This window comes from Carassius carassius, chromosome 6 (genome assembly GCF_963082965.1).
Source record: "Carassius carassius chromosome 6, fCarCar2.1, whole genome shotgun sequence".
Taxonomy (NCBI): Eukaryota; Metazoa; Chordata; class Actinopteri; order Cypriniformes; family Cyprinidae; genus Carassius; species Carassius carassius.
In genome coordinates, this window is record NC_081760.1 from 37,555,260 (window position 1) to 37,579,386 (window position 24,127).

At 36.4% G+C, this 24,127-nt stretch overlaps 1 protein-coding gene across 1 annotated transcript; it reads right to left on the reverse strand.

Annotated features, from left to right (window-relative positions):
- Positions 1 to 4,477: 4,477 nt before the first annotated feature.
- Positions 4,478 to 16,062, reverse strand: LOC132142043 (CD209 antigen-like protein C). Its single transcript, XM_059551680.1, has 4 exons — positions 15,934 to 16,062; positions 9,342 to 9,727; positions 9,170 to 9,273; positions 4,478 to 5,045 (listed from the first exon to the last, which is right to left on the reverse strand). Exons 1-4 carry the CDS (start codon positions 16,040 to 16,042, stop codon positions 4,898 to 4,900), a joined length of 747 nt encoding a protein of 248 aa, XP_059407663.1. The 5' UTR covers positions 16,043 to 16,062; the 3' UTR covers positions 4,478 to 4,897.
- Positions 16,063 to 24,127: the final 8,065 nt, after the last annotated feature.

Genomic DNA, 24,127 nt, shown 5'->3' on the forward strand with positions numbered 1-24,127 from the left:
CGATATGGGTTTTTCTATAGCAGATGTTTAGAGGTCAGAGTCAGCCGATGGCCGATATGTGCTGCCGATTTTTAGGGCCGATATCTTGAAGTTTTCCCCTTCATTTGCATGCTAAAATTAAACACTAATAATAAGTGGGTGTAATAATAAGTAAAAGTCAATCATTTGCATTAAAGTTGTAGAGCATTTATCAAGTAGAATTTTTCAAGTTTGTTGGAACATAAATGTAAACTTAAATATACATTTAAATAAATACAATTTTAGAAATAAAAATCAATTAAACTGAAAAAATATAAAAAAATAAATAAAATAAAAAACAGTAGTGCTGCAAATACACTAGCAACCAGCAACATTTGTGTTTGGTATAAATGACACAGAACATCTGAAGTGCATTCTAATTTCAAACTTACATCGCAGTCTGTTCATTAGTAAAATAAAGTACGGTCAACCAAACATTTAAAAGGTTACACTGGTCAGTTTAAATAGACCGTAGTATACTGTCCACTCTGCTGTTATGCCAAGGAGATTTTTGCTCATGTGTAGAGGATGATCTTTCCGTCTAGTTTACATTAAATAAATAAAAAATATTATAGTTTAACATTCAGATACATTGCGAATATGGAAACATTTGGATATGTGCAGAACGAGACATGAGCAATAACCTCCAAATACATCTAGTCAAACCAAGCGGCAACATTCTGATCTGAAAAATGAAGCCTACCCGGAAGTGCGAAAAACTGCAATACATCGAATATCCGCCAAGGTAAGGTCCCAAAAGGGAGCAAATGTCCATAGCTCCCATGTTAAAATGTCCGTTTTCACAGCATAAATTCATGTTTTTACAAGTTGGTCCCATGGACTTTTATTGTATTTTTCGATAGCTTCCGAGTGCCTGACAACTGTGAGGGGGGTGATTTTTTTTCTAACTCGTTAGTTTAGATCGTATTTAGATATAAAATATATGATAATAAGGGTGTGGTTAACTTTGAGTGACAGCTTGATTGACAGCTGGCAAGGCAGCGCCACGGAGAATGACAACAAGAAGCGCCATTTTTTAATACAGTTGACATATAATACTACTGTTTCTGTATCATGAAATGTAGTTTTAAGAGGTTTTCAGGCGAGAATGTAGTTGTTTAAAGCTCAAATCTGTGGTTTGTTTAAAGATTTATGAAAATTTTATCCAGTTGATCCAGCGATGACCGGGCGCTCGGCGTTCATGTACCCCGCCTGAAGCAGTCTTTCCTCGGCTAGACCTTCTTAAGTTTGCCGCCAATGCCGCGGACTCTGGCGTCTCTGTAGTGGTTAAACATGAGATATAATTCATCTTGTGTATATCTAATGGGCGATTTTTGGTCTCGTAAATCTATATTTTTTTCCCTGGGCAATCGTTTTGGCTGAGGGGAAGTTTCATAACTTTATAAGCTAACGTTATTTAACTTTACCGATGTATGGTTAGACTAGAGCGCTGACTTTGTATGTTTAACTGAATTGTTAGCTTTATTTGTATAGCTTCTTATACCTTTTACTTATACTTTTATAATGGCTAATATTGATAAAACTGAAATTTAACAAAAAGAGACTGGGTTGAGTTTTGTCATTTTAAATTTTAATACAACGAAGATGATCTGTAATGTTGTTTTCTGCGAAATCTGTTGTTTAGTACAAATGCACATATTGCCTGGACCATAAAATGTTTAATATTTTTATATTATATTTAAAATGAAAAGAGGCAGGTTTGTGTTTTATATTTTGTTTTTTCATAAATAGGCAAACGTTATGTGTAGTTGAATATAATCAATATGCGTTGCCTGAATCACATTTGTGTGGTTATAATGTTTAAGATTTCTTTTAATGAAAACGAAAATAGTTAGTATGGTGTTTTATAACATATTTCGTTGCCTAAAATATACACCGAGATAACCGAATTTGCAGAGCAAGCTGAGTGAAGCGCGCTGCGTCAGAAGGTGGACGGGGTTAGGATTTCCCAAGATTTTCCAAGATGGCGCAGCCCATACCCCCCATAAATGGCTTCAAATCCTTTCTTCAGAAAGTCTATGGGTGACGTCACAGATGCTTTGTCCATATTTTTTACAGTCTATGAGTCAAACCCGTGCTCGCTCGTCCTCGTATGGATCGGATCATTTTTCGGATCAGCAAAAAAAAAAAAAAAAAAACGAACAAGACAAATAAACATACGTTTTGTCTTTTTTAAATAAAAATAAGTTGATTTAATATATTTTAATTTAATAATTTAAAGTGCACATAATATCTTCTTTTTAACATAATAGCCCGACTTCTCATTTTCCAGTGTGCTGTGATGAAGTGAGCAGTTATCGTCACAGAGCTCTCCGTCCCCCTGGACGTCCAACCTTCTGTTGTGTGTGCAACAGAGGATGCTCGGGAAAGTTCATCCACAACTTTTTTCTTCTCCTGTTCATAAAGATCTGGCACAATCTTTTCACTCTAACCTCTTTCCTTCATCATTATATCGAACAGGGAAGCCAAAATGCGTTGGGCGTTCAAGCTCCTCCGTTCCTCCGCTCGCCATGACCACTGAGTGTGGACTGAACATGCGCAACTTTTTTTTTTTCATAAATCAATCCGGGGGTCACGTGTGTGCCGAACCGAAGATATTGATCAATGATGATCCGTTGCACCACTACTATAGTGTGTCATTTGAAAACATTGCAGTTGCGTTTTAAAATACAACGAGCACCATGAAACCATTTAAAGAGGCGCATTCAGGGGTCTTCCTTGACGGGAAACAGTCAACAAAGTAAAATGATCTCCAACGTATGGCGCGCTCTCTTCATTTTATCAAATGATCATAATCACATCTATTCATTTTATAGTCCTGCTACTAGCATTTTATTCAGACTAAAACCCCTTTAATTCGGATGAGAAAGCTTTTTTTCCAAGTGGCTTTTGCACATAATAATAATACCGCTGCAGACGCATTTTGCAGCATTAAGGTAATTAATTGATCATTAATTTAAACGACGATCAATCATGGAAATTATTGAATATAGACATCCCTAAATACAAATGAGTTGGATGGAAAGCTGGTTATTGTCTGCATCAAACCATGCTTCCGAACAAATGTCATTCACCGTTCTGGGCAGCTCCAGCACAGCTGTCTCTCTGAGCACGGTGCTGTCTGTGAGCGGGGCGGAGTAACATCAGAGACCGTTTACTTTGGTAACGTCACGCTGCAGTGTTTGTTAGAGTTAAACTTCTCCACCCCATTTACAGAGTGAAATTCTCTGACTACCTTTATCTCCCAGGACTGTTGTTGAATCTTCCAAAACGTTTGGCTTGGGGTGCTTCACATGCAGCAGCAGCACTTTCCACCGCACCAATAACACGGGGCTGCCCGCCGACGTGCCTGACTTTAAATCGGCGCTACTAAACACGGATATCGGCCGATGCCGATATATTAAAAAATGACAAATATCGCCCCGATATATCGGTCGACCTCTAGCTGACACTCCCTCTGAGTTCAAACAAACCAATATCCCGGAGTAATGCATATGCACTCAAACAGTACACTGACTGAACTGCTGTGAAGAGAGAACTGAAGATGAACACCGAGCCGAGCCAGATAACGAACAAAAGATTGACTCATTCAGGAGTCAAGAACCGGTTGCAATGGTTTTCGGATCACCAGTAGTTCTTTCGGACAGTTCGATTCAATAAACCGGTTGAAGAAAACGGTTCACCGGTTCTTTTGCGCTCAACGTAATGGCATCATTTGCAATGATTGCCCTTGATTCAAGCCTTCTGTTTACCCGCACTCATAACACTAGCACAGAATCAGTTCAGAATCAATCACCAAAAGAATCAGTTCGGTTCAGACGCTCTGTGTGTCGGTCTGCTTCATGCTGAATCACACATGCGCAGTATCATCAGCTCCTCGGTTTTTCTTATCTGGCTCGTGTCGGTGTTCATCTTCAGTTCTCTCTTCACAGCAGTTCAGTCAGTGTACTGTTTGAGTAAATTAATTACTCCGGGATATTGGTTTGTTTGAACTCAGAGGGAGTGTCAGCCACATTAAAAAAGTTAACAGCTCAAGTCATTTGTGGATTAATGCTTATTGGAGACACGAACCGTTTAAAATGATTCAGTTCGATTTGGTGAACTGAATGATTTGTTCGCGAACCGGATATCACAAACTGCTTTGTTTTGAACTCTCTCACACAACAGACACGGAAGAGAAGACAATGCTGAATAAAGTCGTAGTTTTTGCTATTTTTGGACCAAAATGTATTTTCGAAGCTTCAAAAAATTCTAACTGACCCTCTGATGTCACATGGACTACTTTGATGATGTTTTTCTTACCTTTCTGGACATGGACAGTAGACCGTACACACAGCTTCAATGGAGGGACTGAGAGCTCTCGGACTAAACCTAAACCTTTAAGCAGATAAGAATTAAATATAAAATGAAAAATAACAATGCAGTTTACATGGTAACTGGCACATTTATTCAGAGAGAAATCAATTAATGACACTCAATATCAGAATAAGAAAGTGAATCAGAGTAATCTGGACACTTTAGACTTCTGTAGTTTACTATGATTGTCTCCTCAACACTTCAGATCAACAAATGAGATCATGATAACAGCTGAACTAAGATCATATTAATATAGAGCTGCTTGTGATGGAGAAAAACATGAACACATCAGAGGTTTTGTGTCACAGATCACCCAAATTCACGGCATCAGAAATAAAGATTATTATAACCATAAGAAAATTACACATTGTCCTTTTAACAAATTTAAGATCCGCTGATTGTTTTTATTTTAAAGGCAGGACCTAAATAAGAACTTATGCGTTTACAATAAGAATGATTACATTACAAAAAAAAAAGCAAAACCGTTAGAAAAGGTTGAACCCTATTTCTCACAAATCCCCTTTTTCTTCTTGGAGCATGAAAGATCATTCCAGCTGTTCAGCGGTGACCATCCTGGCTTCTCTCTATTAAAATTCATTTCAATACAGTCCTCATTTCCATCATTGTTTGGCTCACCCGTTGACCAAAACCTGAACAACATGTTTCAGAGGTTCAGTTTTTCAAAAGCACAAATTTATGAAATCAACAATACTCAGTATAATATTATGTTTCAAGAGTAAACTAAAGTAGTACAGAAGTAAAAGAGAATAAGAGTTTTCTTTATAGAATATACAGTAAAATGTCTTTAATTACGGAAGTCCTAATTAACATGCATTATAATTTTTTTCCTTCTTGTTTTCTCGTTATCTCGAAATAACGAAAGTTTGTTTTCTCGTTATAACGACATGACAGTTTTACTGTTGCTATAGTAACGAACTGAACGTTGACAGGCATCTGATGGACAACCATGCAGGCGCTCTTACTGTAGCATATATTTCAGCAAAGTTTGCTTCGCCTAGGTAATAACTTCTACAATACTGTACATAAATAAAGGCTGATCAATCACTGTTGACTTTTCCAGAGACAGTACAACATACGTTTTGTTTTTGTAATTAACATGTTTAAATGGCAACAACGCACACTTCAGAAGGATGCAGAACTATTCTGAGATCTTTTAGAGCTCCTTGGATTAAACTCACTTTTAATTTTCCCTTTATTTGAAATAAAATATATAATTTGTAATTTTTAGTAGTCATTATATGCTGTGACCGATATCATGTGTGTTACAAGCTTCTGTTTGAAAAGATCGTTCATGTGCAGTGTATGTGTGTGTGTGTGTAGAAAAAAAAAAAGATTACAACATTATAGGGCTGTCAAAATTGCTCAAAATTGACGTTCGAATATTCCCTCTAAAAAATACACAAATATTCAAACTATTCGAACATCTGGTTGCGCATGTTGTCAATGACGCGCATTACGTCAATAACAGGCAAAAATAATACAAAGAGACATAACTACTTGTATAGATGGTCTATTTAAGTTTAAACATATATGACAACGTATTACCTACACAAAAACAAGGAAATCAACTAATGGCCAAGACTGCAGACCTCACGCTCTCTCGCCCTCACGTTCTTTGCGCATAATGGTTTAAATGAACAAACAAATTTTTGTGCAAGCAATTTAAGGTCGCGACTGTTGTCCCAAATATAGCAGGCTTCATTTAGTGATTGAAACAAATATTATTAATATTAATTGAAGTTTTACAGCATATAGAACTGACATTAAATGCTCCGAGCGAGCTGTGCTGTGGTAAACATGGAACTTTTCCTTGACATGAAACGATAAATAATCAAACCTCGGATCCATTGCTTGACAGAACTCCCCGAAGCCTGCCCCATCCGCGATACTGATCGGTCTCATGTCCTTACAAATGAACGGAATTATTTTATCCGTTATGGACTCTTGTCATGTTGCAGACAAAGTGCTTGCGGCGGGCGATGCAAAGTAACGTTAAGTGTCAAGACGTGACTGTTTAGCTGGAGTTCCACACATTATGCCATGCTCATTTGGGTGCACATTTTTGAGATGTGACCTCATGTTGCTAGTTGTCGAATGGTATGCTAACTGTATCTTAAATAGCTTGCATACAACAATCTCGCGGGTCAACAATTTTACGTCATTTTCTCTGCTGCGGTCGAGTTGGGCTCTGCACTCGCTAGCGCGCCCACTCGCAAAGCAGACAACCACGCCTCTACTACCGCGGGCCTCTTTTTCCAAATTTTTTTTAATTCGAATATTAATTTTCACCTTCGAAATTTGTTTTTTTTTTAAGTATTCGAATAAATATTCGAATTTAGAATATTCGTTGACAGCCCTGCAACATTATAGAACAAAACTGAATTAAATTAGCCTGTGCACTTTACATCTCATCAATATGATTAACAATAAAGATTAATAATAAGGAAAAGAGGCACATCACAAATAGCCTACATCAGGGATAGGCAACTCCGGTCCAGGAGGGCCACTATCCTGCAGAGTTTAGCTTCAGCCCTCATAAAAACTCACCTGCCTGTATCTATCTAGTAATCCCGAAAACACCGATTGCCTTGTTCAGGTGTGTTTAATTAGGGTTGGAGCTAAACTCTGCAGGATAGTGGCCCTCCAGGACCGGAGTTGCCTATCCCTGGCCTACATCGTTAAATCTAGGGATGGGCGTTTTCCACAGATATCACATTCGAATATTTGAGCTCACAAAAAACGAATATTCGAATATTTGTTTATTTAAATTAAGTTTAACAAAGAAAAAACATAAAGCAGCCTGCAGCAATTAGGCTATTGTACAGAATGTAGCTTACACTTAACTTTTAAACTGTCAGCAAATCTTTTTTGCTTTTTTTCTATTGTTTCAAATGTTCTTGTTAAGAAATACGGGCATGTAAACATGATCGGAGGAAAGTCGGCTCCTTAGTCTGTTAACAATAAGGCCGGCCGCGGAGAAAACACGCTCTGACGGCACAGACGTTGGCGGGACTAACAAATAACGGTGTGTTAAGCGAGTACGTTTTGTGAAGCGCTTCGTGTTTTCGTTTTACCACTGAATACGATCCTCATCTGGTGGAATACATGGCTCCAGCAAGAACTGTTCCCACTCGTCTCGGCTGGACTCTCTGTAATCATCGCTGGAGAACTGGCTCTGCCTTTTGCGACGAGTGGGCATTGCATCTTCTTCATCGTTGGTGACGGCGGCTGCATCCGCACCACTCGCATCAAGGGAAATGATCCGATAATGTTCAAAAAAGTTTTTTTTTTCTTCTCTCATGTTTTCATCGAGAAACCTGAGATGTTTGTGCCGAGGGTCTAGGGCAGACGCGAGAAGAGGAGTTTTCACTGCATTCTCCAAGTTAGCGGTGTTTATTCGTTGCTTGAGAGATGCCGCAACAATGTTCTTGAATTCGGTCACTTTCTGTGATTCTGAAGACCGCAGCTCTTAGGGGGGCGTTCACATATCGCGTCTTTTGCATGCTCAAGTTCGTTATTTCCAATGTAGGCGCACGGTATGCGCGCTCATAATGGAAGCGACGCGGTCGCGATGCCATTACGTCACGCGGTGCGACGCGGTCCCGTTATTTCCAGGCGCGTCCGCACAGCATCGAGTTAAAAACATCTCAACTTTTCAGAATGCCGCAAGCAAACCGCGGGTCATGTGACAAGAACTAAACATTCAGCTTCATCCTTTCCTGTAACAACGTTGAAAGCTCAGCCAAGATGAAGGAACAGCTGATCATAGCTGTATATGGATTGCCATTTTAAAATAAATTTAGTAGCAGAGCTACTGAAAGCGATTTTTTTTTGTGCTGCAAATCCATTTATCCTTTGCTGAAATTTCCGCGTCTTCATGGAGAGAACGCGTCGCCTCAGGAGCGCTTTGGAAAGAAGGAGAAAGCGGCGCATAGCCTTTTCCACGCCTTATTAGGCGCGATATGTGAATGGCCCCTTAATCATTCATTAATTATTTTTTGCTTGCATACACCTTCAAATATGCCGTGGAGAATCACAGAAAGTGACCAAATTAGGTTTTATTGTGAACTTTTTTTTTTTTTTTTTTTTTTGCGAAATTCGAATATCATTTTTATTTATCGAATAATTAGAGCAGAACGAATATTCGAATGTTCGACTATCCGTGCACATCCCTAGTTAAATCCCGTCCTACTGTAGATAAAAAGAACATCTCCACTTATTAACTAACAATCATGTGCCTCAAACAAGCACAAATAAAGATATAGGTGCAAACAGAATAATACAGTGACGTCAACCTTGGTTTTGATAAGCAGTTATTTTAGGACCCAGAACGCGTTGGTGAAACTCATGCATCTAGCAAGAACTTAATACACAAAATAATCATATTGATTCAAGCATTAAACATTTATGAATTAATTAAATGTAAGTAATGAACAAGACTGCACAAATTATAGCGATCACGAGGAAGGTCCGCGTACAGTAAAGTGGATAGTGTACAACTCCCCATCAGTTATATTCAGGTGTGTAGTGCCACCTGCACAGTTTTGTAACTTCTTAGAGAAAATTCAGTCGTTATAATATATATAAATTTATATATAAAAAAATTATAATGCATGGCCGCTTAGAACTTCCGTATTTAATTGTGTTTGTGTTGATTGTGGAAGAGCTTTCTCTTCTGCGTTCTTCTGAAGGTTGTGATTTTATAATGAGAATCAAAGACTAAAATAAACACACAGTGATGTTTAGCTCTTACCCTTGTTTCAGTGGTGAATTATCCACCCATTTCATGATGTCCTCGTTCTCTGTGTCAGACAAACCAATCCACACTCTTTCCTTGACTAATGAAGATATGAACCTCTGTGTGAAGAACAACAGGAATAAGTGTGATTGCTCTCATTCATTAACAGACTCTCACACAAACTCACCTGCTTCTCTTCAGTGTTGATAATGACCAGATCAGCTCCACGATCCCTGCAGTACTGTCTGCTGTCAGACCAGCTCAACTCAGTGGACATGAAGAAATTAACTAGGCCCTTCATATTCAAAGAGTCAAAATCTCTCTGTAACTGTTTTTTCTCATCAGTGAGATCATTGACTCTGGTCTCCAGCAGCAGGTTCTTCTGTGTTAGATCAGTATAATTGTCCTGTAAGCGGTTGATGGTTTGATTGAGCTCTTCAACTGTGTTCTTGTAACTCTTTATCAGGTCTCTCTCTGCTGTGATGGTGATGTTGAGCAGTATGATGAAGACCAGCAGAAGAGCACAAATGAGCCCGAGACCCACTGAGATCAACACCAAACATCTAGTTTCTCCTGACAAACATGACCAAAACACAAATATCAATTATTAACTATTCATTTTTATTAGAAATTACTACATGTCTAAATAGAAATGCCTTTTTATGTTTTGTGAGTAGTTACATGCCTCCCCTGTCTAGGGTCAGGGATGGCCAAAACAAGGAAATTTATGAACAAAACCAGAAAAAAAAAAAATCTTATCTCCTGCCCCAGCACTCTACATATATCACACAGAAGTCACGGTCTAGAAAACGGATTTAACAAGTAAAAAAGAAAAAAAAGAAAAAGTACTTAGCACAGAGAAAAATAAAGCTTCAGGGGGGGACCAGGCCAAAACAACAAACATAACAGGACTAACTTACAAAAGTGGTACTTTCTAACCTCTCAAAACAATTACTTGACTCTCTTACTAACCAAAAACAGGAGAAAACATGGAAAGAAACAGCATCCTCATTCAAAAATTATGAAATCTTTCAACTTAAGTCTCACATTTTGAGGTTCCTTGTATAAAACAAAGTACGTTTTCTCTACAAATCTTTCAAAGTTATACACCAACAGCTTGCACACATGCTATTTTCTGGGGCAAACGAAAAAGTCTCCAGAGGCAGCAAAGGCCAAAAAGGCCATGCATCTTCTTCTTCTTCTTGTAAATTTTAATGGTGGTTGGCATACAACTTCAAGCTCCCTCTGTCTTAGCCACCAGCTGTTTGGGAGTGTGAGCCAAGTTCGCAAAACCCTTTTCCTAATAGCCCCTAACACCTATATACCTTTATCTAGATCAGTCATTTTCAAATAAATCATTAAAAAATGAATACATTCCTCATATGATAGCCCAGCTAGAATTTTTTTGTTCTAAAAATGTTTTAAGAACATTCCCATGGATTGTTCTAACAATGTTTTTAGCGGGTAGTTTTATTTTTGTTCCCAGAACGTTCTCTCAAAAGATAGGATAACGTTCTCTAAAAACATTCTAAAAATGTTTATTAATAACATTATTAGAACATTATACCCTAACATTCTAATTAAGATTTAAGCAGATGTTTAGATGTTGATGTTGATGTCTGTTTAAAAGTAATAGTTTGGTTTGATGTCACCATAATGGTGGTAAGTGTTGGCTTTAGTTGTCCAATTTGACACTTGACTTGTCAGTGCACTGTAAAAACTAAAGGTGGCTCAGATATCCTTTTGAGTACTCCAGGAACCTTAAAATGCATTTTAAATGCCTCAAAGCTCTTTTTCTTGTTATGGGGGTCCTGGAGGAACCATTATAGTCTTTGCAGTTCATTCAGGAACTCATGGGATCCTTGAAGCACTTTGTTCCCAGTTCTGAGGTTCTTGAGTCACCCTTTCATTACACGGAGACCTTAAAGTGCTCTGGAGGTTCTTGGAGGAACTCACATTTTAAAAAAGGGTTACTGTAAGCTCTGTTAACATTAAAGTGGTTCCTGGAAGATTCTCACTTGTAAAAGCCAGCATATGGAAGAACCCAGAGATGTGACAAAAATGAAATTTGACTGATTATAATCATTATTAATAATTTACTTTTTAGGAATGTGATGGAACAATGACTTTTGTGGCACTTTCCATGTGAAAAAAAACAAACAAAAAACAAATCTAAATGGTTGTATAAATCTTCACACTTCTGTGAAAACATAAATAAATAAATACAATAACAAAAGGACATACAAAATCTTCTAAACAGCCAGTATATCCAACTAAAATGTTACAATTATTTCTGAAAACACTGTTCTCAGCAATAGGGAATATATACAAGCAAACAGGCATCCAGTGGCTACACCATGTTTGTTATTATTATTTATTAATTTCCTCCAGACTTAAACTTAAATACTGCAATAACTAGAAATAGTTTTATTGAAATAGGATAAATGTTTAATCATTTGAAGGTGGATAGTTTACCTTGAAACTTTAAAGCAAACATTAAAAATATTATTCAACTAAATATGACTCAACGCATTAATTTAATAAAAAATACTCTAATTATAACAATCATTAAAATAGTAATATTTAGATTTTTTTTTTATTTCCCTAATGAAAAAAGTTTAAATTATTAAGAAATAACTGTTCAGCTGTTGTCAGGAAGAAGAAAATGCATGAGGCTTGGCGTCCTCGCGCTCCTGCTGTTTGCTGTTTGCTCGTGCAAGAGCGATTTCAAATACAAAGAACTAGAAGTAACGGCTCCTTTCCTCAAAGAAAGAAACAACCGCTGCGCAAGGTGAGTAAAGGCTCCAAAATAAATACACAGATTTATTATTTGTATACTAATTCCTACACTGACACATTAAACTATGTTTTTTATTTAAAATGTTTGTTTTAACCATTAATTTAATAGCCTTACGAGTCTAATGCACTTTGTGGGACGAAATGGAGATTACAAACACAAGGTCACAAACAATAATTATTAGTTAGGTTTACACATGATGTTTACGTTTATTCATTGTAACTTTTCTTTAACTTTTCTAAATTATTGTTGTCGTTTGCGTTTGTTAAGTAGTTACACATCCATGTTAACGTACATGTTACGTTAACGTTAGGCTATTTGCATATTTTTCGAGTCATTTGCACATAACATACATAAAACTGGTTTTGATCATTTTCTCTCCTCAGAAAATTTGTCCATGTGTATACATATGTAGTGAACACACACATATTTACATTATTCACATTTTTAAGATAATAAAAAAAAATACCTGTGCTAAATGAATAAATGTAAATATTTTGTTATATTTTGTCTCTTTTTTTCAATAAACAGCCTACACAATCTCAGAACAGCTGTGGTAATAACTCGAGATCCATTTGGTGAGAGCAGCAACTGCAGACTTTCCTGATGGTGAGGAACTTCTTGCTGATGAACCTGCCGACATGAGTTCACCTTACTATGAGTGCCTATGTTCTGTTCAACATTATACAGAAAAACAAATTAAAGGTACACTAAAGCGCACGGTTTTTCTGGTGTATCTGTTGGCCATTCAGGAGGAGATCATGGACCATTTTCACAAGACTGATGATGTGTTTCAGCAGCCATCAGCATTGTAAATCCTCACAATTTCTTAATATTTTGATTTTTAAAAAATGATGTGCATTTATAACACTATACTTTCTATTACATCACATTTGTATCAAATTACAGAAAAAAATAGCTAATGCAAGGGTGTTTCAAATCCAGAGTCTTTGGGAGGGATGCTAAATTTGACATTGTTCTCTCTTCTGACTGCTGTTATCAGTCTCTGTCAGTTTTTTTCCTTTGATTGAAAGTTGTGAAAATGCTATCTTTAGAGTTTTTATTTTGCTATTTGAGTATTATAGTATATATTTTTGCATTCTCATTTAATGTAATAAAATACATCTATCTTGAGGCTTATCAATTTCTTAAAATGTTCTGTGTGAATTCTCCCAATCAATTACCACTATTTAGAACAGGAAAAAAATGTTACTATTAATTGCATTGTGTCTAAAATGTAATTGAATTTATTAATTTAAATTGTTAAATTGTAAAATCATTGTTTTAGGTACATGGATTTTTTTTAATAGTTCTAAGATAACTGAGTCACACAGTTTTTTAAAATCATTAAAAATGTCAACAGCAGGAAAAAATAAACCGGTGGGTGAATATTAAAGAACTGAAATTAGGGAAATGATGCCTTAAAGCACCCTAGGAGGTTTCTGGCCATCCTAATAAAAGGGTTCCTCCAGGAACCATTGGAAGTTCCTCAGAGAACCACCCCCATTTAGAGCGGTGCTTAGAAGCTCTTCAGAGGGTTCTGCCGGTTTGGCGAAGTGAAGAACCCCAAAAGGGGCCTCCAGGAACCTTTAGTTTTTACAGTGTGTTGTTCTTTAGCTGCTGTAATCTTTATTAAGGCAAAAACAGTAAGAGAATATGTGGTTAGACAAGCTGGTTACTTGCTGATCAGTAATATGTCCTCACATGTGTGATTTGGTCAACCAATCTAATGTAAGTAGAGTTGTGACGTTCGCGAACGAACCGATTCTTTTGAACGGCTCATAAACATGAACGATGGGAGCCGAGTCGCGGCTGGAGGGGAGCCGTTCTTTCGGTCGTTCTTTTTTCCTATGCGTGTTTCACACAGATGCACACAAATGAGCTCCTCCGCGAGACAGAACAGTTATAGGGGGAGGGGCGCACCCAGCGCAGGCCAACCCTTTATAGCGTGATGTTATTAGTTATTAGTTGTGCAAGCATCCTTCACGTGAGTAGGACTCCAGTGGAAAAAAACCCTGCATGCCTCTGTCATTGTCAGCTGTCACAGACATTCATTGCAGCCCACTTTGTTATTGTTCATTGACTTGAAGGGGCTGATGTCCTATTTGCAAAGTTTACAGTAGTATGTAGACATTTCCATTTTATTTATTAGAATTTTATCTACTTTAAATATTTTTAGTTTTCTATCAAAATGTTCTTGTGTGGAAGTGTTTGTAGTAAAAGCTGTTTTGCACAGAAATTCATTGCAGCTGGCTTTGTTTTTGATGTTTATTGGTGAGTAGGTATTGTATGAATAACATAAGTCAACGTAGCTTTACACACACACACACACACACACACACACACACTTTGTACTAAAGGTAAATCCAAAATAGTGATGTCACTGTCTAAGCAGGGGGATTTGTGCAACCCTAAGGAATATAGTCCACACATGACAAATGAGGTAATAATCAATATTTCAGAATAATTCAAACTCAGATATTGGTGTGTGATATCTGAGTTTTAATTATTTGACTACAAATCTCACCTCATCATTCTTCCCAGTGATTATTTCCAGGATAAACTGAGATGCCTCCAAGCTGGCTTCTTAAAACTGACTAAATATTTAAAAAGAGCCAAAAGAGCCGTTCTTTTGAACGGCTCTTTGAAAGGTACGGATCGCGAAGATCCGGATCCCCTCAAAGAGCCATATATCCCATCACTAAATGTAAGGTGTTAATTGTATAATATTTATGAAAGTGACTCAATGGGTCAGCAACCTGAGAAAGCTGGATTAAAGCAGATTATTAAAAAAAAAAAAAAACTTTAAAAATAAAGACTTGCTTTGTTACACAAACATCAAGATTCGGTGTATGAATCTCAACAATGGTGAGATGCTTTATGCTGCAATGTATTCTGGGTACATCATACAAAACTCATACAATGCCACCCAGAATGCATTGCATTCATCTGTTTGTTACTTGAGAATATTTGTAACCAAGTAACCAACATCACCTGATGACATCTATCGCTCACTGTTTGTGCTGTGACAACTATAGTTCAAAAGTGACATGACATACAGCAATGTATGGTGACCCATACTCAAAAAAAAGTGCACACACAAATACCCAGAGCAGTGGGCAGCGGCAACCGTGGAGCAGTTGAGGGTTCGGTGTTTTGTTCAAGAGAACCTCAATCAAGGTACTGAGAGCAATGTACAAGCACTCCCCCTACCAACAATTCCTGCTGGGCTAAGACTTGTATTCACAACCCTTTGACTGCAAGTCCGACTCTCTAACCATTAGGCCACAACTTCCCTTAACAGCACTTAAACAGTAACACTGAAAAGACTCATACTGCCTAAGTACTGATCACCATATTGGTGACATAATACTAAACTTATTTTCAATAAACCATCAACACCCCTGTTAATCTCAATAAGAACTTTTTTTTACATTTATGACAAATACATCTTTTTGACACCAATCAGAGGTTGGGTTTTCACTTTCAACCAACATTTGACTTCTGAGCAATGTCAGCCCACATCTAGTATTATGGGAAGCTTTATAAGAATCTTAGAGAATAATATTGTAACAATGTTATCAATAGACATTTTTAGAGAATGTTATCTTAACTTTTAGCAGAACATTCTGGGAACTAAAATAAAACTAGCCACTGAAAACATTCCCAGAACATTAAACATTTCTAGGTGGGAGGGCACGCTTCAGATGAAGTTTCTATTTTTATTCTCATGCTGTCCCTCCAGCACAAATAACACCAAATAAAAAAAAAATTAATAATAGTTACACCTTGGGACGTAGCAGTCATCTGAAATTGCTTTTATAAAATATGCAAACAGGAACATTTTGAAAAAGTAAACAGAAAGATAAGTCCATGATAATACACTTCATTTACAAACAAACACTGACATTTAATTTGTATAAATATTTGAAATTCTACTTGACGGTTCCTAAATCCTCTTAATAACATATTTCTTACTTACTGTGTTTGAGATATTTTCTTTCATCCCGGCCGTGACTCTGAGTTTGCGCTCCAGTTGTGCTCACAATATCTTTGCATTCAACATTTTCATAAATATCTTCTGAATCCATTATCCACTGTGTTGGTCAGTATGTCTTCACAGATGAGGTGTTGTCTTTAAAATGTTTATTTTCATCTTCAAAAGTGTTAAGGCTACACAGGAAGTGGTTTCATTTCGCACTGGTCTGTGACAAGAATAAAGTCTTTCAGTCACACCTAAAACCTCTCGGCAGAGCCATACTAAGTTTGTGTTTTGTACATTCAACCTCATGTTATCAGCTTCAAAAGCCATCAAAAAGAGTCTGTAAACACTCAAATGTACTCAAACAACCTTAAACAGGAAACTCAGCAGCAAGTGCACTGGGTGCTCCTCACTAAACTGATGCTTCCTCGTTTCATCACTTCTCTGTCCTCCAGCCGTTGACCCATTAAACAGATCAGATAAAGCCATCTTGAAGGACAGTTCAGTTCTCTAATTGACCCATGAGGAAGTGAGGAATAAGTAAGTCAACCCTATAGGTGTTTCTCAGACATAAGGCTGCAGTCTAATGAGGATGTGTCCTTCTGAGGCTTCAAGGCTAAACCCTTTCTCAACATTAAATGCTAGAATGAGATTAAATGTCTAGTAAGCGTGCACATGTGGCTATGTCATAAATGATTCCACCCCAAGCATGAAAAGCTATTAAATCTATAATTTGAAGAACACTTTAAGTTAAAAATCTGTATATTAACTGACTTTCTGTAAACGCAGTACAGGTTATGTCCACCGTCTGTGGCCTCAGTGGATTACATTATACACAGTTTAGCATTATGTGAGTAGTTACAACAAAACAGCAGAAAACATGCCTTTGCCTCCTGATGAAATTACATAATGAAATTGGACAAACTTTTTGAGCTAATCATATTTTTGTGAATGTGAGCAAAGGACTGTAAGTGATTGTAACGTAGTAGGTCAGACAAGGCAGGGTCAAAAACACCAGCAAACAGTAAAATGCTAGGCACAGGCAATAGCCAGAGCAAGACGCAAACAATCAAAAGCAAGGAAACAGTCCACACAGCAAGATCCCCAGAGTAAAATTAACTCTGTTCAGAGAACATTTGGTCCCTCTCTACAGAGAGTTAAAATAACTCTGAATCAGAGTTAAAGTTAATGAGATACTTAAGTGATTAATTAAGTGATGATTGTGCATTAATGATGAACACCTGCTGTTAACAAGTTCTCAGCAGAGGAGGATTCAACAACTCCACAAACAGCATTACCAGCTTCACTTATTACTAACCAGGGGTGCGTTTCCCGAAAGCATCGTTGGCCAACTATGGTCGCAAGTTCATCGCAATGTCCATTGAACTCTATTGGTAACGACGGAACTTGCGACCATAGTTGGCCAACGATGCTTTCGGGAAACGCACCCCAGACTGACTTTATTTCTGTCAGACATCTACAGAAGGTCTTATTAAGAATTAACAGAGGTTTAGATGTTGATGATTTATTGAAAATGTATGATTACCATTATAGTGATGAGTGTTTCCTTCAGTTGGGCAGTTTGACTCTTCTTGCGAGTTTGTGGATTTTGTAACAGCTTTTACCAAAACGTGTAATTTGTTACAAAGAAAACCAAAAACAAAGATGATCAGGTGATATAGTGTTTAACAGCAGATAGTAAAAAAAAATGCGCTTATATCGTCACTGTCCAAAAGTGGTCATTTGATGTTAATAGATTATATGCACTAACAATACTCTCTTGCTACAGATTGGACATTTTGAATTTTTTAAAATACATAATAGGGGATTTTTTTTTCTGAGACACAGACATCAAGAATCAGCTTATGAATCTCAACAATGGTAACATGCTTCATGCTGCAATGCATGCTGGGAGCCACAATAGTATAAAACTCATGGCTCCCAGGATGCATTGCGGCATGAAACATGTTACCATTGTTGAGATTCATAAGCTGATTCTTGATGTCTGTGTCTCAGAAAAAAAATCCCCTATTATGTATTTAAAAAAATTCAAAATGTCCAATTTGTGTGGCAAGAGAGTATTGTTAGTGAACATAATCTATTAACATCAAATGACCACTTTTGGACAGTGATGATATAAGCGCATCATTCTACTTTTTGTTGTTGAAAACTAGATGACCTGAACATATTTGCGGCTGGCATTCTTTGCAACAAATTACATGTTTTGGTAAAAGCTGTTACAAAAACCATAAACACTCAAAAAATATAAGCTAGAGTCAAACTGCCCAACTAAAGGAAACATTCATCACGATAATGGTGATCATACATTTTCAATACATCGTCAACATCTAAACCTCAATGCTCAATACGAACTTCTGTAAACGTATGACAGAAATAAAGTTAGGCTGGTTAGTAATAAGTGAAGCTGGTAATGCTGTTTGTGGAGTTGTTGAATCCTCCTCTGCTGAGAACTTGTTAACAGCAGGTGTTCATCATTAATGCCCAATCATCACTTAATTAATCACTTAAGTATCTCATTAACTTTTACTCTGTTTCAGAGTTATTTTAACTCTCTGTAGAGAGGGACCAAATGTTCTCTGAACAGAGTTAATTTTACTCTGGGGATTTTGCTGTGCAGGGTCATAAACTGGGATGGGAAAACAAGAAACATGGGGAACACTGCAGTCTTAACAACATCAGCAGCATGAGAGTGTTGCTGTGTCCGAAACCACTCCCTATCCACTATATAGTGCACTATATGGGGTGTTGGCCATTTATTAGTGCTGTCCGAATTCTGAGTGAACTACTTCATTCCATACATTCGTCCACTACTTTTACCCACAATTCATTCTGATCTCGAGTGTACAACCGATGTACACTCGCTGAAGCACTATTTCCCACAATGCTGGAGGCGGCAACTTTTACAAATGTAAACAACTTTTTAATGTTTTAAATAAGTCTGTATAAAGAGATTCTGAAGCGAAGTATACTGGGGTGATTTGTTGTCACAGTAATAACTTTTTAGTGTTGGAACTTATACTGTATACAACAGGTGTTCATTTGATCAATTGTTCACGTTATGTTAGTGAACACATATATGTACAGTATTAGTCTACGTAGAAAAAACTAATTGTATTTGCTTTAGGAACGGATGGGGACGTTAGCGTCTCATCTTAAAAGAAAAGCTCACGGCCATCTCTTTTCTGGCCGGAGAAACGCTGCTCAATATGGATGGGACCGAGTTTCAAGGATATTTTTTCTTGTAACTTAATACAGTTGAGGTTTAATTTATGTGTGATTGTGTATACATTACGTTATTTGTACTACAGGACAGTGCAGAAGGACATTGGCTTGATTGGGGAGAACTTTAAAAAACAAATACAAAGTTTAATACTAAAAAAGATAATACTTATATACAGATTTACTTGTAAATACACTCTTTGCAGAATTTGATGTTTTTTTGTTTGTTTTTTTTGTTTTTTTTTAATAAATGTATAGGTTGAAGGTTGTTTTATGTAGTGCTAGCTATTTAAACTATAAAATTATAAATATATAATTGATAGGTAAATATTGATATTGTAAGTCGCTTTGGATAAAAGTTTTTTTATCCATTTTTTTTTAATAAAATTAGAAATTTAATTTAAATGCATATTCAGCAGTATAACCAACTTATATTACCAACACCAACATCTAAAGAAACAGTAGTGCTGTTTTCTTTCAGTCGATTTAAAAAAAGAAAAAAATATATACACTTTTCTGTAATTTATCATGATTAATGGCATATTAATATATTGTCATAATTTCACATTGAACCTCCAATTTAATGTAGAAACAACCCATATTTTAAATGTTTAATGGCATTTCTTTACAGAGAGCTCCACCATATGTAAACCATAGCTTGAGATCTGCAGGAAATATTCCAATACATGATATGGATAAAATCCAGCGAAACTTTTTTTTTCCTTGCCATATTCGTGTGTGTCCCCGCTGATGTTCAGAACAGGGGCAGATGATTATTAGAAATATTTATGAGACTAAAATAGATGGATTTGTTTTGTTCTATAATTATAATACAACTCTTACTAACAATCTTGCTTTTAATTGCCAGATTCAGTTAATTTATGTTGGGTTGATTATAATTTGTTTAAAAATTATGTTTAGGAGCTAAGGAAGCCACCAACTGGGACTGGGACTGAATCGGGAGAATCCACAGCAGGAACGTGGAAATGTTTTTTTATAAGAAAACAATGGTTACTGGATGGGTCTTTCTTACAGGAACTGGAAGCTCATCATCATAAGTCATTTAGTTAATAGCTGAATGTATGTTGTCTAACATCTTACCAAGAGGTGGCATCTTTGAGCTAACAAAGCAAGCATTGAAGCGGTTGCTCTTCTTGAAAGTGATGTTTTCTTCTCCTCAGGAAAAGAAGTTTCACCAGAACGAAAATTAACAAGACGGAGTACATTTTGATTTACCTCAGGAGTCAACTTGATACTGACTGGAAACCCGCCAAAATAATGTTTTAAAATAACGTAGCTATGTTCATACACTTGTGTAGGTTCTCAATCACTTGTTATTTTTAATACACTTAATTATATTCGTTTGCTACGTTATCTTTATATTTTATGTTCAAATAAATGTCACTGTTGTTTTTATTATATTTTATTTTTTACATATAATAATAATAAAAACATGACAGTGTTTTTTTCTTTTCGTTTTAAAATCAAGTAATACAATAAACGTGACAAGTGAACAGTGGCACAATTCATAAAGGAAAAAAAAATACAAATATTACAGATGGGTAGGCATATGATAATTTTCTATGGACTCTGGGGCATGCTGTGTAGTCGTGTCTGAATTCGCTCACTTGTTTTCGTTCACTCTTTGCTGATAAAGTGCACTCAACTGTCATAAACTATATAGGGATTAGTGAATGAGTGAACGAGTGAGCGATTTGATTAGATGATGAGAGACAGGTTACTTATGAGTCGGTCAGATGATTGTGGGAAATGGAGTCCTGGGTAAATATCAAAATTCATGGATGGAGTGCCTTCTGGTGGAGATCATGGTCATTCCAGTAGTAAATCGTGAAGGGGATTGAAGGACGTGACACAGGGCTGGAATGGGACACCACTTGAGGCCGGGAAATCTCACACTCATACAGGCCATACACCCACAACAACTTTTGAAACCAAAGACAACCCTATTATTTGTATGTCCATCATATAAAAATGTCTAAATCCTTAGGCTCAGATCATGAGAAATAAATAAAGTTTCTCTCTTGAACAGCACCTGCACTGACCAGAGGTGTCAAGTCCAGGGGTCAGAAAGTAAAAGTCCTGCCATATTTTTGTTCCACCCATGAACTCAGCAGCTGATTTCACCAGAGGAGGAACCAAGTCATTCCTTTCAAGTCACAAACGAGTCTCAAGTTAAATCCCAAGTCCCCAAAGAGTTAAAGTTAGTGAGATAATTAAGTGACTAATTAAATGATAACTGTGCAGTAGTGATAAACACCTGCTGTTATTGAAAATTACAGAGGATCGGATGATTTATTGTTTAAAATGATGCGACCATCATGGAGATCAGTGTTTGATTTAGTTGGGCTCTTGACCCTTTTAATAATACAAAGTAATTTGCTTTTAAGCACTTGCGGTTGTGTTACATAGTAAACATTAACACATTGCTGAATTGCTAAATTAAATTGCTCTTTTTTATCTAAAACATTTAATGAACACCATGAGGGTGTCTCTCTTTGGTTTGTTACATGATGTACAGCTATATCTGAATTACAAAAAAGTCCTATTAAACAAATATTATTGCAATTCTTAAATATTGGGGGAAAATTATACAGGCTCAGGATTTTAGACATGAGCACTTATCATATGATCCTCAACAGTGGTGACAAAATTATTCATGCTACAGTCCTTGATGGGAGTTTTACTATGGTGTTACCCAGCATGCACTTCAGCTTGAAGAGTTTTGTTGATTGTCACCATTGTTGAGATTCATATGCTGGGTCATGATGTCTGTGCGTCTTAGTAGGACAAGATTAAAAAAATATATATATATATTCATTACATACATTATTTCATTATAACTATTATACCAGCGGTTTATTTGCATGTGGCAGTTCCACAAGGTAGTTTATTTAAAAAAAAAAACTGAACATATGTTAAATGAAATAAACTTTTTTTGGAAATAAACAGACTGATGCCTAACAATTAATTTGTCATGTAAAACCAGCTAGTAATGGTTTTCTGCACAGCACTGATCGCACTGCTTTATAACAGCACATGTACTTTTACAGGGAAATACCTAACACAAGAAGCCAAAGGTCAAGAGCCCAACTGAAGCAAACACTGATCTCCATGATGGTGGCATCAGTTTAACCAATAAAACATCAGCATCTGATCCTCTGTAACACACAATAATGGCAGGTGTTCATCACTAATGCACAATCATCATTTAATTAGTCTCTTAATTATCTCATTGACTTTAACTCTTTGAGGACTTGGGATTTGACTTGAGACTAGTTTGTGACTTGAAAGGAATGACTTGGTTCCTCCTCTGGTGAAATCAGCTGCTGAGTTCATGGGTGGAACAAAAATATGGCAGGACTTTTACTTTCTGACCCCTGGACTTGACACCTCTGTGTGCAAAACAATTCACGCAAAATTAAGTGCTATTAACTACATGCTGGAAACGCCTGCTCGTCAAAACGGTATAAATGTAACAAACTCATGTCAAAAAACATGCAGAAGACAGCTTTTACCAATGTTAGTGCTTTATTAAAAGTATAATATATTAAATGCAATTAAAATAAAATCCCATTAAAGTTTTTTTTTTTTTTTGCATGGCCTGATTTGTCTGTTTTGTGGAGAGCTTGTCTAAACAGGGCTATAAGAGCCTCTTAAATACTGCGCATTTGAATTAAACAAATGTCTCATTGCAAAAAAATTGCATAAATGCAAAAACAAGTTTTCATATCAGTTAATGATAAATACTGTGTAAAAAAAAAACAAAGTAAACTATTCCTACTTGCTTGTAGAAATAAAAAGACAAAAAATTTATTTAACATCAACACATTTAACAACATAACATTTAGAATTACATTGGCTTTTACATTGTTTTTCTTAAATATATAATGTCACTGTATGCACTGTAAATTGAATTTCGCTTTGGACAAAAGTTTCTGCAAAATGGGTCATATGACGTTGCTAAAAAGAACATTATTTTGTGTATTTGGTGTAATGAAATGTTTAAGCGGTTTAAGGTTAAAAAAAACATTATTGTTTCTCCTCTACAGGTACTCCTCTCCTCGCCTTCTGAAACGTGTTGATTTTTACAAAGCTCATCGTTCTGAAAAGCGAAGTGTGCTCTGATTGACCAGCTATCCAATCAATCTATCTATCATGTGACTGAAATGTTATGCCTCTTAACATACTGTGCCCTGTCTGGCCAAAGCGACGAGACATAAACATTTAATTATAATGTTTATTTCATTATAATGTCAAAACCCATTATAAATGTGATATAAACATGGTTTCTAGTCATGTTCTCTTTTGGAAGGCCAAACAATGTAGTTTCCCTATTTAAAGAAATAGCGTTTAAGAGTGATGCTTCAATTCAAATGAATGAAAAAACACATGAGAGCGATTTCAAAAGCATAAGGAGCTGTCTGTTCTGCTCTCTTTAGCTCTCATGAACTTCACACAACGATCGGCCTGCACAGTGCAAACAGCCAAAACCTGGATATTTTAGGCAATATTAAAATCCTGGCGGGGACGTGTCCCATATGAACGGCGCATATGGCCACCCTAAACAGATCTTCTTCATTCACCAAGAGCTTGTAACACTTCAAAGAGAAAGGAACATCTAATGACTTTAACCCCCAAAATTGACTTAATGAAAATTGTAATGTTAAACTGCTGTCTGTCAGACTTTTCTGTGTTTACATAAATGTCTTGCAGGGCAATACCAACTCTATGTTAGACACTTAATAGCAATAGCTTTGTCTCCATCCAGCTTTTTATTGCACATTTTAACCTTTTGAAAAAAAAAATCATGAATGGAAACGGTTCAAATTCACATAAAATATTCTAATGTAAATAAAACTTTTTATGTGGATTGACTCGCTAATAAATGCAACATAAATGCACATTTGTTGCAACTCTATCAGCTGTTTTAAGT

Coding starts and splice junctions, on each gene's coding strand:
- LOC132142043 (XM_059551680.1), bottom strand. CDS start 16,042: ATGGATTCAGAAGATATTTATGAAAATGTTGAATGCAAAGATATTGTG. Junction 9,728..15,933: donor AAGAAAATATCTCAAACACA/GTAAGTAAGAAA, acceptor CATGTTTGTCAG/GAGAAACTAGATGTTTGGTG. Junction 9,274..9,341: donor TCAACACTGAAGAGAAGCAG/GTGAGTTTGTGT, acceptor TTCTTCACACAG/AGGTTCATATCTTCATTAGT.